General features: G+C 46.5%; 1 protein-coding gene across 2 annotated transcripts in view; it reads left to right on the forward strand.

Moving 5' to 3' along the window:
• The window catches only part of LOC121836831, a 66,194-nt gene that overhangs the window by 50,886 nt on the left and 2,662 nt on the right, over positions 1-12,646 (forward strand). The window contains exon 4 of one of the 2 annotated variants that reach the window (XM_042292093.1): positions 4,292-4,736. The exons of the other annotated variant lie outside the window; for it this stretch is intronic. Within the exon in view, the coding sequence (XP_042148027.1) occupies positions 4,292-4,407 (116 nt within the window). The 3' untranslated portion in view covers positions 4,408-4,736. Of the gene's footprint in view, positions 1-4,291; positions 4,737-12,646 lie in introns of those variants that run through there. 2 annotated transcript variants of the gene reach the window in all.

A 12,646-nucleotide genomic window follows, 5' to 3' on the forward strand; every position in this document is an offset into this window, starting at 1 on the left:
TGTAGGAAAACCCTACAAGGTTTTCTAGCACCTTTGCTACAATAAAAGGTGACAGCTTGGAAACAGGTCTTTGTTCATCCAGCGAATGAACGATGAAAAACTTATTGAACGGTTCTGCTTCATATTCTTTGTCGATGGTTTTTTGTTCGGGGCAGCGCCTTTTAAGGGCGTGCCCTGAACGGGGTTTGGAGGGGTGGGGCGCCATAAAAGGGCAAAGAGTGTTCGGAATCCGTGGTGCACCACCCACCACCGAGCCCAACAAGGGGTTAGGTAACGCACCATAACAAGAAGGGCTTGGCTGGAGACGTTACGCTAACAGTGCTGCCGGGAAACTATACCCAAGTGTGGGTCAAGACAGAGGTCTATTGCCACCCAAGGTTAGCCCTTGCCGCCAAAGAGGGGTGAAAAAGGAGCAAAAGAAATGAGAAGGAAGTGAAAGAAACAGGAAAGGTAAAAGCGAAAGATCGGAGGGGATAGTAGAAGAAAAGGCGACTAGACTGAATCATCCTGGCCGGGCCTTACCAGGACTCCCGTCTATGAGAAGCGGGGGCCGAAGTGGTGTATTGCCTCGCCCGGGGGGCCCCGAAGGGTCCAACCCTGCCCCGGGCTCAGCTCAACCACCAGGATGCCCTTTTCCCCAGACACGGGAAAGCCACGCACAGTCAGACGTGGGCGGGCGAACCCGCATGGCTCGGGGTCCGTGGAGACGCCACTCTCCAAACACCTGCTTTCACAGGTGCCCCCTGCGGGGCGCGCCGTCAGCTAGCGTCGTCACAGCCTCCATAGGACGAGCGTGGCGAGTCGGGGAAAAATTCTCTCCTCGCCGTGACGTCACCCCGGTTCGCCGTAAGGGGGCGCCACGCGAACTTCTCGGGGCTAATAGTGTATGCTTATGAAGATGTCACAATGGGCAGAAAATGCTTTCTTTTATGGCAACTGTTGTTATTGGTGAGGTCTCACAGCTAATCTATACTGTGTATGGAATGATACACTAAATTTAGCAAGGAATGCCTCCTGCTAAATATATTGGGATATCACAATGTCACATGCCACTGTGCTTTCATTCCTTATTCAATTTGGCAGAGACATTTGCGTGCTCGATAGACCATTTCAAAAGCGCCTCCATCATCAGCTTGACTCACTACGGCACCTGAAGCAATACCTGTGTATAGAAGCGGGTCAAGTTAGTTTAGCAATTTGCAATTTTAGAAGGCAGTACGGCAACAATATGGGGTATTTATTGGTTCCGTTACAAGTTATTACCCTGTTTTTTCTTCTTTTGTATTGCATTTAAAATGATTAGAGGAAAGGGATCTTGCTGCATCCAGGTTGTAAAGAGCCTACGATTTAGCCTGAGCATACATTGGAAATGCCACACGATTTCACGTGCTGCGCTGAGCAATATGGGGTCATTGAGAGGCCTTACGTGATTCTGTGGGAAGGCCTATAGGAGGTATTCACTGGACGCCATATTTGAGGGCGATGTTTAGAGCGCATGCTCAGAAGGAGCTCGAATTATTAGCGTGCTAAGACCGGCAATCTTGATGGTGCTAAATGCACGCTCCAAAAGGAATGTGGAAGCTTGCCGTCAGCACGCGCTCAGCAGCAGCGCACACGGATATGGCCGCCAGTGAATACTCCCTATTGGTGATGTCACATGAAGCGTTTTTCCAATAAACTTAGCAGGGAAACTGTGATTTAATATGATGCCACATGGCATGATGCCACCTGACACTGACATCATGAGAAGTGCTTCCCAAGTTTATCAGGGAATTTGTGACATCAGCTGATTTCGGGTAACACTGTGACAGCATAGCATCACATGAAAGTGTACTTATGCACCGTTGTAAAATTTAGAATGCTGGTGGAGAGTGATTGTGTGTATAATCCAGTCAACCCCTAAACTGAGACTGGTATGAGCTATGTGCTTGCCGGACCATTCAATCGCCTCTTTTCATCACATGACCCAGCTGTTTGGGCGTGAGTGTGGGCAAGAGCATTATCCTGTCACGGAAATTGTCAGGGAAATTATAGCTACCGGGCAAAATCAGGGGATTGTCAGGGATATTGTCAAAAAGCAAGCCCAGCCAGGGAAAATGAGCCGGAAATGCTACTGAGTGCCCTGAGCAAAGGCTTGAGGACTTTTGGCCAGAAAAACACACAATAAATTCTGCTTAGAGCGGAGCGCGCGCTCTGCTCACCCGATGTAGAGTGTGCTACCGGATGCAAAGAGAACAGCCGACAAATCCAGTCCAAGCCTTGTCTTGTATTGGATTGGATTGAGGGTGCAGCACTAGGCTAGATCCAGTTAGAGCTAGATTTAGTAACTAATGGGAAAGCCACAGACCCCAATCCAAGCCTTTAGCCGAAAGTATTCGAAAGTGCATGTGGCGGCCATGTTGTCATTCGGTTATTGACGTGTGTGGCTGAGCGTCGTGCTTTCATCATGTTTCCGGGAATGGCCTCTTTACAGACGATGTCGGTGGCAAGAAAGTGCTCGTTTAATCCGGACTGGGTGAACCCGAATATTTCCGAATGTGCAAGTTGGATAAGCCCGTCCACAATGAAACTCATAGTCCTCAATGCTCCATGCCTTGTCTTGTAATGGTCTTATATATTTAACTGCCTCTACAGTGGTCAGGGAATTTCACCTGAAATCATCAGGGAAAACCTGGAAAAGTCAGGGAATTTCCAAATAATAATTTGCTAGACACCCTGCCTGTGGCGAAAAAGAGGTGTATGACTGGTCCAGCTGGGATATAGCTTCCACTGCAGTTTCGGGTTAGGAGTGAACTGTCTATAGTCTGTATGTTGTAGCAAAGTGCCTCAGCTGTTGCCTCGGTTAATTTGCAAGACATGACAAGGAAGCGGCAATGTTTTCCTGCAACACCTTGATCTGAACAAAGCTGGCAAACAAGTATCATGCTGCCGCTTATTGTCGTGCACTGTATAACGGAACCTTTATATCATTGCTCTTGCAGCATTGTTTCTTGGATTCGTCCAGGTGTCCAAGGAGGCTGCTTTTTGCAGCCGATGGGTACCACCTGTCCCGGGACCATGGCGCATTAAGGAACTGGCGTTCATTCTTATGAGGGCGGCAGTGAGATGCTATGGGCCCTGGATAAGACCGGCAGCGGCAAGCTCACGGATGCTGTTCCGCATCCTCGAGTGCAGCGCCTGCAGGTCCAAAGGTCACGCGGAGGGACAGTGCTTGCGCTTTAGGTGCCGTTTCTAGTCACTGTAAGTATATTTTGCGCTTTCCTTCCTCGGGATTTATCTGTCTGCACTGCTACAGACACATTATCTAGAATTGCACTAAAGCCTCACATTCTTTATGTGAAATGATTGTGTTGTTTCGAAACATTACAAAGAAAAGAGAAATATCTGTGTCCTGCAGATCCAAGGAGGAAGTCCTTAAATTTTTCATTCTCTCCATTGACACTGATGCACCACAGTAAACGTGCTCTTCAAATTGCAAATGCATCAGAGGTCATCATCTTCTTTACAAATATTAATGCGGCTTCTACATCAGCAGGACCCAATACAGTCTAAGCTCATTACAACAGACCTGGTTACAACAAACATTTGGATATAGCATACCGATTTGTGAAGTTCAGTTGGTTTTCCTTTGCATACCATTGACTCAACTTCATATCTGCATACAACATACAGTCGCCGACGTTTTTTTTCGGACTCCAATAATTCTGACTTGTTCGGTATTTCGGACCTAAAGGAGGAATCGTGACTTATACGTGTATATGATGATGATGGTTGGGGGTTTACTGGCACAAGAGCAACTTAGGCCATATTGTGCCCAAACAGAGGTTTGTATGAGGAGCTTAGAAATGCAATCTAAAATAACTGCAACCTACAGCTGGTGTAAAAGGCCAGTTTTATGGAGGAATTTTACAACTCGATTGAACGGTACCAAGGGTTGATCACCAAGTAGAAAATATGGATGAAAAGGAAGATGATCTCGGAACAGTTTTGGGAAACATTATTGGCACTGTTGATTTGAAGATTTAAAATGCCACAGGATGTGCATGACAGTCATAGATTTACCACAGTTGTCGCACAGCTTAACATCCTCATCGCAAAGCAGGTGCAGATGAGTCAAACGGGTATGCCCAATTCTTAAGCGGCAAAGAAAAACTTCAACGTGACAGTCTATATGAAAAGAGCCTTCCCATACCACCAGAAGGGGCTTGATGACGTGGAGCTTGTTCTCTTCTTCCATATCCCAATCCAGCTGCCATGACTTCATAATCAATTTCTATATGAACGGTTTCAGGTCATGGTGTGGCAGGCCAAGGGGCAGTTTTGGGCACTCCTTCGCAGAGGCAGCAAGCAAGTCTGCTTTCTCATTGCCAGGAATACCCAGGTGGCTTGGGACCCAGCAGAATTTGATCAGGTGTCCTTGTTGAAGAGCTCGATTTAACTGAACCCGAAGACGTTGCACAAGAGGGTTCTTACTGTCTGTTAAGGACAAAATTGCTAGATGAACGCTCTGGGAATTGACAAACAGAATTGCTTTCATGATATTGTTCTCTAATAAATACTCCACAGCCATAGAAATGGCATACAATTCAGCTGTAAAAATACTGGCAACAGTGTTGAGTTGTCGAACTTTCCTGAAAGCAATGGAATAAACCGCACCATGCGATTTGTGTGGAGAGAACTGTAGGCTCCACTACTGAGCTGAGGGCAAGCCAGTTTGGAGGTGTCGGAAAGGCCATGACTGGAAGAAAAGCATCATCACAGGCACCTTTTTCGAGAACTGCCACCTTCCGCTTGGACAGGTTCTCGAAAGCCTCTTTGTCGTTACTGGCGGGGGCGCCACCATGTCTTCCGTCCAGAAAATCGCCTCTCGGGAAACCAGGACTCTCCAAGCAAACTATTGTGGCCTGGACGTGGTACTTTAGAGACACCTGCTTCAGATGGTTTGACGAAGTGCAAAGCTTACCAGCGAGACCGAGCATCGGTGGCCCCGGAAAAGCCGTTGTGGTCGACGAGGCCAAGATTGGCCATCGTAAGTATCATCGAGGACGAATAGTCGACAGCATTTGGATTCTTGGAATGGTGGAACTCCAGACAGGGGCTGCAGGTGATCATCGCCGAGGTGGGCACGTGCGCAAGGAGGTGTGCGAAAACAACAAACGGGACAAAGCAGAACTGCTCAAACTGATCAAAAGACATGTGTTGCCTGGCACCACCATCATGACCGACGAGTGGAAAGCTTATAGCAGTGTTCCTCAACTTGGGTTTTAGCACCTCACTGTCAATCATTCCCTGTACTTCGTGGATCCCGCAACGAGGGCAAACACGCAGACCATCGGGTCCACATGGAGGTCACTAAAGCGCCACCATGCTCACTCGGCAGGAACTCGACACAGTGGATACGGGCTGCATCTCTGTGAGTTTATGTGGCGAAGAGAGATGGCTACTAGAGGCATGAATTTATTCCTGGGGTTCCTGGAGACAGCTGCAGCTGTGTACCCCCCGGGACCCGCAGCAGTTCGACAGCTGCCAGCACCACAAGGTAGTGGTGCATTTCGGAGAAATGTGGCACGGCAGAAGCAAAGACTGCCTGGCATACCTTGGAACCTGCCCGTCCTGCCACAGCTGCAAGTCCCGACTGCTCAGCCAACTCAACAACAGCCACAAGCCCCAACGGCACAACCCACCCTACCACAGCCGCAAGCCCCAACGGCCCAACCCATCGTGCCACAGCCGCAAGTCCCTCCAACGGCACAACCTATCCTGCCACAGCCACAGACCCCAACGGTGCAACAAACCCTGCCACAGTCGCAAGCCCCAATGGCACAAACCACTCTGCCACAGTCGCAAATCCCATAGGCACAAACCACTCTGCCACAGTCGCAAGCCCCAACGGCACAACCTACCCTCCCACAGCCGCAAGCCCCAGCAGCCCAGACTACTTTAGCACAGCCAGCTGTGGGGCTGCAAGGCACTGCCATGCACCAACCACCCAAACTGCTGCTAATTCCACAACCATCAACTGTGGTTGCAGCACAGCCTGGTGCAGCCCAGGCACCTGTGCTTCAGCAGGCAAATGCTGCGTACCAACTGGCACACGTGCCTTCAACATCTGCTGCATCATTTGCTGGCTCAACCCTGCTCAGGTACCAATGACCAACCATACCGTGGGAGCATGGAGCCTTCCTGGGCCCACTGTCAGCCAGATGCTTTACCCGATGCAAGGGATTGAAATGCCTGTGATCATTCCTGCCCACCAAGCTGTCACCCTCAACACTGCATTGTGGGCCATGGCACCACAGAAGTCTGTGGCATCTGCACCAACAGCTCCTGGGATGGCCCAAGTCATGCCACAACAGCCAGCTGGATTGCAATATCCGCTGGTAACAGTCATGTCCTGGACCTTCTTGTAATGCTAGAGTCCCACTAGATCAACAAGCAGAAACAGCTGGCACCGACAAGCCTCAAGCATGTGCGGCAGGCATGCGAAGGTACCTTTTGCAAACTTGTAGTCTTACGATGCCTGTAAAGTAAGCATATTTGATTGCAAGCCTGCAAAAGTTACCTTTGCATGCTTGCTACCGTGCTTGCAGCTTGTTGGTGTCAGTTGTTTCTGTTTGTCACTATAGTGGAACTCGGCCATAACTGATTCGTCACAACCTAAATGTAGTAGGAAGTGCCCTCATAGGAAGGCGCCAATGGACTGGACAGCATACGCCTTAGAAAGCCAGAGATGCATCAACGTTCCGCCGCCTCTCCGAAGCCTTGAGGCTGCACAAAATTGTGAGGCTGTAAAGTACCATCTCCAGCAGTTGTCAGAGGGTACCGGACATTTCATCGAGTGCTGTTTTATCGAATAAGTGGACATTTCATCGAACGCCGTTTCATCAAATTTCTCTTTACTGAATTTGGAAGTAATACAATGCTTTTTACATAATTTACTATCGCTTTTGAAATAGTTTTGACACCGCTCTAAATTCACCAGAAATAGAATTACTACCCGGTCAAAAGAAGGTAGCTATCATATCAAAACTTGAGTGGATACGAGAACTATTCTTTTCTGGCGAGGTAGGCAGCTGTTTTCGGCCACACACTTTTTCCCACTTCATCCCTTTATTTATCGACGCGTGAAAGGCACTTTCTTAAGAGGGAAACAGCTAATCGCCGCAGCACCTTTTTTATTTGATATTTGTTGATTTACCTGTGTTTTCATTTTACCCTAGGAGAATAGGGTAAAATGAAATATATGAACATGCCGAATATCCGGCAGGTTCATGGTTCTGTCGGTTACAATAAATTAAGAAAGGGGAGACACATCTTATTTTTTTCCCGTATCATGGGACACTGAGACAGATCATTGCTTCAAGAACGGTTTCGTCTTGAAGCAGAATAGGCCTCTTCAAAAACAAAGATATATACGCCCTTGATCAGACATGTGTTCCTCACTGCACCTGAGGATCACAGCTTTAAAAAGTGTCGTCAGCGTTCCCCTTTCTTATTGGCCAAATTAACAGAGGTCATCATTTACTAAGAAAAATAGGTGACAAAAAAAGTTTCTTCCTTTTATATATGTATAAGTTTATAAATTATAATAAATATTAAAACACTGCTATCCTCCCGGCGCTAAAAAGAAAAATATTTCCTAAATGTAGAATTCCTACTGCTCAAGTAGCGGCGTTCGATGAAATGGCGTTCTATGAAACGGTGTTCAATAAAACTGCGTTCGATGAAACGGCTTTGATGAAATAACCAGGCCCAGTCGTCAGATGAACATAATGCAGTGCATCACGGAGGAAATGCTGCAGGTCACAACATGGCGTGTCAGGAGGTCCCTGTAGTAGTTACAGGGCATCGCTGCGGAGCAAGGAGGCAATGGGCTGGACAGCATACGCCTTAGAAAGCCAGAGATGCATCCACGTTCCGCCACCTCTCCTAGGCTTTCAGAGACTGCACAGAATTGTGATGCCGTAAAGTTACATCTCCAGCAGCTGTCAGATGTACATCATGCAGTGCATCACGGAGAAAATGCCGCAGGTCTCAGCATGGTGTGTCAGAAGGTCCCTGTAGTCCACACAGGGCCTTGCTGCAGAGCAAGGAGGCAATGGGCTGGACAGCATACGCCTTAGAAAGCCAGAGATGCATCCACGTCCCGCCACCTCTCCTAGGCTTTCAGAGACTGCACAGAATTGTGATGCCGTAAAGTTACATCTCCAGCAGCTGTCAGATGTACATCATGCAGTGCATCACGGAAAAAATGCCGCAGCTCTCAGCATGGTGTGTCAGAAGGTCCCTGTAGTCCACACAGGTCCTTGCTGCAGAGCAAAGAGGCAATCGACTGGACAGCATACGCCTTTAGAAAGCCAGAGATGCATCCACGTCCCGCCACCTCTCCCAGGCTTTCGAGACTACACAGAAGTTGATTACGGGCTTTATGGCGCAAGAGACTACACAGAGTTGTGATGCTGTAGAGCATTATCTGCAGCAGCTGTCAGAAACAACCACTGATTGTTCATACAGCGTATCATGTAGGAAATGCCATTGCTGCACTTCCTTGACGGTGTTTTGCTTGTACAGGACATACTGATGATACAAGTTTTTACTTTCAAGTTTTTCCCAAGCTGTTCCCTCAGGTTGTTGCAGATTCGAGTGACATGCCCAGCAGATGCATCACACCTTTCTGAGGTACGTTACAAATCACAAACCAGACTGGCTTTGCCAGATCACCCACATTTTTTTCTCGGCAGACCCTGACTGCTAGAGAGCGCGTATGCTGTCCAGCATACACGCTCTCTAGCAGTCAGGGTGGCGGATAGGGATGCTTCTATCACACAGATACCTGCTCCTCTGCAATTCAGACAACCCCTTGGAATAGAAAAATATTGTCATTGATAATGCTTGCATAGTTAACTTCCATGTGACTAACAGAGGAGCAGTCAAAGACCTGTGTGATAAAAGTGGTGCTTGCACCCACGGACCAACAGGAATTCAGATTTTAACACCATCTGGTGCCCTATGGATCAACCACTGAATGAAATCGGCACAGACTTTTACACAAGTGAATAAAATTTCCAACTTTTATACTAAACAAGTGTTGCTGCAATGTCCTTGTTCAAATATGTTGCCAATGTTTAATGGTTGATTGAGAAGTCACACAAGCTCACGCCTAAACGGGATTTCCTTCACACCATTTGATGATAGAACGTATCACTCGCCCTGTAATAAACCCTTTTTAAAAGTGAGCATATCCGCTCTATCCAGAGCCGAACCCGATGGTCTAATGGCAGCATTACACCGCTTTTCCACACCCCGAAAACAAGCCTGCGTCTTCAAAAGCACGGAGCTGAAAACATTTTTTCTATCATCGGTCCCTCACCTCTGATTTTTTAACTCAACAGTGCGTGTCTTAGGTCATCTTTATCTATCGCTGCCATTACAGCAAAAACATAGCCTCAGAGATTCTTGCCACGCAAATTTCTCCTCTGGACTTCTAAATGCACGGCTGCCCAGCAGGAGCATATGTCTCTGCAGAGCTCTGCAATTTGTTCATTTCACGAGGCCAGCACCAGCACCTTAAAGTTAGATGTGTGCACAAAACATAAAACCTGCATCTTCATTGTTTTGCAAGAAACACTGAGAAAGGTGGGGCGTGTGAGCATGCTGAGACACGGTTCAAGTGCCACTAGGCTCTTGCACTGGCATTGCTTGTACTTTGTTCCACACACTCAACTAAGACACCGCTAAGACGTTCCCCTATCAATCAGTGTTTATTTCGGCTTAAAACACAAAGGGTGGCGAGAAAAAAGCGTTGTCGTCCACTGCTTGACGGGCCTCGCCACCATATATGTTACATGTGTTACATGAGGCGAAAGTACAGAAAAATTATAAAATTATAGAAAAGCATTCCGGAAAACAGAGGCATAGAGGCATATGCCTCTGTGATCACTCAGGTGATCACATACAGGCATACTCAAAAACTTAGGCAAGGTGTACCGTAACATAGTGAAGTCATAGTTTGTTCTGCACCTAGGTAAAACAAAGCTGTCTTTCCCTGGTTGCACAAGCCGTACTGAGGGGCACAGTAGGAGCAATATGTGAAAGAAAATGATTATTTTTCACTATTCGATTTCTGTAAAAACAAGCAAATTAATATTCAAATAAATTGCATACCGGCACAATTTTAAACTGCAAGAAAGCCTGCGTGGTGGGGGAATTATATGGAACTCTTGTAATAGCACGTAAACTTTTCTTGTGCAAGATCAGAAGCTTCTGGATAATGGATGCTGTGGTATCACCCCAGACAAGAAAACAGTAGCTTAAATACAAATAAAAGAAAGAGTGATAAAAATAAGTTTAGTTTCTTCAGATATAACATGCTCCTTACGTGAGGCAATTCCAACAACCTTAGAAAGGGCAAGACAGGTGTCATCAATGCAGTAAAACTTCCACCGAGAGATCAAAAAGTTTCTACATACTCCAATGACGGTATACTCAAAACTGAGGGTGGTGGGTGCAATACAAGTTTTACTTTAGGACAACTTGCGATGCACCCACAAGCTGCAAAATATTACATCTTGTGGCTGCAATTAAGAGAAACTAAACCTAAAAAATATTACAGCTTTAGTTCTTTGTTTATTTTCAATGAGTTGACTAATCACCACCGTGCTAATAATGTCAATACTCAGTTAGCAGTGCCAGTTAGTTGCCCAATGTCGGAGGAGGAAAAGAAAAGGCTCGTATCGTCAGCATAAATAGCATATTTTGCAAGAGTTGTAATATTGGAAATGTCGTTTATATATATATTAAACAAGACTCGTCCAAGAATGCTACCCTGAGGGACACCACTACAAAACTAAGGGGCATCGGAGTGAGATTTATGACAGCATATTGTAATCGCGAGCTTAATTACGATTTCATAAGGTTGAGGGCAGGTCACGGTGTAGGAAGGCTCTTTAGGTGTGGAGACTCCTCTCCTCGCCCCGCCGCAACGGCGAACACATCACGTCCCCTCCTTTCCTATGTTTTCTCCGCCTGCCCCTAGAGGGCGCCAAAACGTTCAAGCCGTCTGCCGGAACATGGGATAGTCACCCATTGCTTACGCCGCCTCTAATTGTTTCCAACCTTTTTTTTTTTTTTTTTCTTTTGCAATAGTGAACTGAGCATAAAAGAGATTTAAAAACCAAAGATCCAAATTCAGAAATAGCCAAACATTTTAATGACTGCGCCGACTGCTCCCCAGCCTGGGAAAACGTAAACATTTTAGAAAGGGAAAACAACGACATGAAAATATTAGTAAAAGAGACGGATCAGGATAAAGACGTCTGCCGAATGCATCAGTCACACGTCCGTCCACTTGAGTACAGAAGCCGAAAAAATTTTGCGGCTGACTTGTTTGGGAGAACCGAAATGACCTCGGGGTGTCGCGGTGTGTGTGTGTTGACAGGGGATCTGTCGAAAGCTCTGTGTTGGCGCCGTCTGAGCTCATTGTTGACTGGAATGTTGGAGGGCCTGGGAAAAGGAAGGGGGTAGAGGTTTTGGGAAATGGAAGAGAAAAAGAGGGGGACCACAAATAAAATTTGTAGCTGCGTTTGAGACTTCGTCCGTGTCGTTCTGTGTTTTGTCCTGTTACGAGTCGACGCCCAGCCTGGTCTCTCGGGTAGCATGGCTATCTCGCTGGCGTCCAACCTTTCTCGGGAACAACGTCCTAGCCAGACAGTCGGAGAAACAGATCGGGAAAACTTAACAGGACGGAAGACTACCTCATATATATGGTTATATCGTGTAACATATTGGCAAAAGGAGCGCACCGAATGGGCAGCGGACAGGTTTTTATATAATACAACTCGGGGTTCTGGAGCTGCCGTGCCATTGGGCGGTTAGTGCCGCATTTGAAACCTGGCCGCGACATCGGCAACCTTTCGGCCCCGATGCTCGGTCGTTGTTCTCTCCGAATTGAAGGAGCCTCGTAGGAGATTGCCTAGCATACGGTAGACGCAGAAACAACAGACTGCCCATCTGTTCAGGGTCGGATTCTGTCTGGCGTTCTCGTGGAATGCAGACGCCTCCGTGGAAGGCAGTCGCTTCTATGGTTTCAGTCGAACCATGTTGTCTGTATGGCAGCTATAAAAGCTTGAAGTTTGATTTTGTTTGACTGTTTTGCCAGTAAATTAACTTACTTGCAAAAACACACTAATTCGAAATTGGCACCTCTTATCTTTTAATCGATACCCGCGAACACACTTATTCTCGGATAAATAATTTTAACGCGATTATTTATATGAAATATATTTTAAAACATATGCCAATATAACGTTCTGGACAACATTTGTCAAAGTTTACCAGCTCTTCCGTGTGACCTATATGAGGTGTCTAAACATATTTAGTATTTTCGGAAAGCTTAGAGTATACTCCTTCTAATGATGACAAATTTGATCTGTGTAAAAGAGAAAAGTCAGAATTTTCTCATAAAGCAAGGACTATTTCAAAAATTTGGTGAATTGGAGTTCGGTTTTTTAAGGAGCCTACCTTTTATTTGGCTAATTGTTTTTCTCTAGCTATGTATTGCAGTGCTTTATAAAGTAGAATAAACAGCAAATGTAATATTTTGTTTGTATGGCGGCTATAAAAGCTTACACAGGGGTGGAACTCATGA

Source organism: Ixodes scapularis, unplaced genomic scaffold (assembly GCF_016920785.2).
Source record: "Ixodes scapularis isolate PalLabHiFi unplaced genomic scaffold, ASM1692078v2 PGA_scaffold2__306_contigs__length_199485367, whole genome shotgun sequence".
Taxonomy (NCBI): Eukaryota; Metazoa; Arthropoda; class Arachnida; order Ixodida; family Ixodidae; genus Ixodes; species Ixodes scapularis.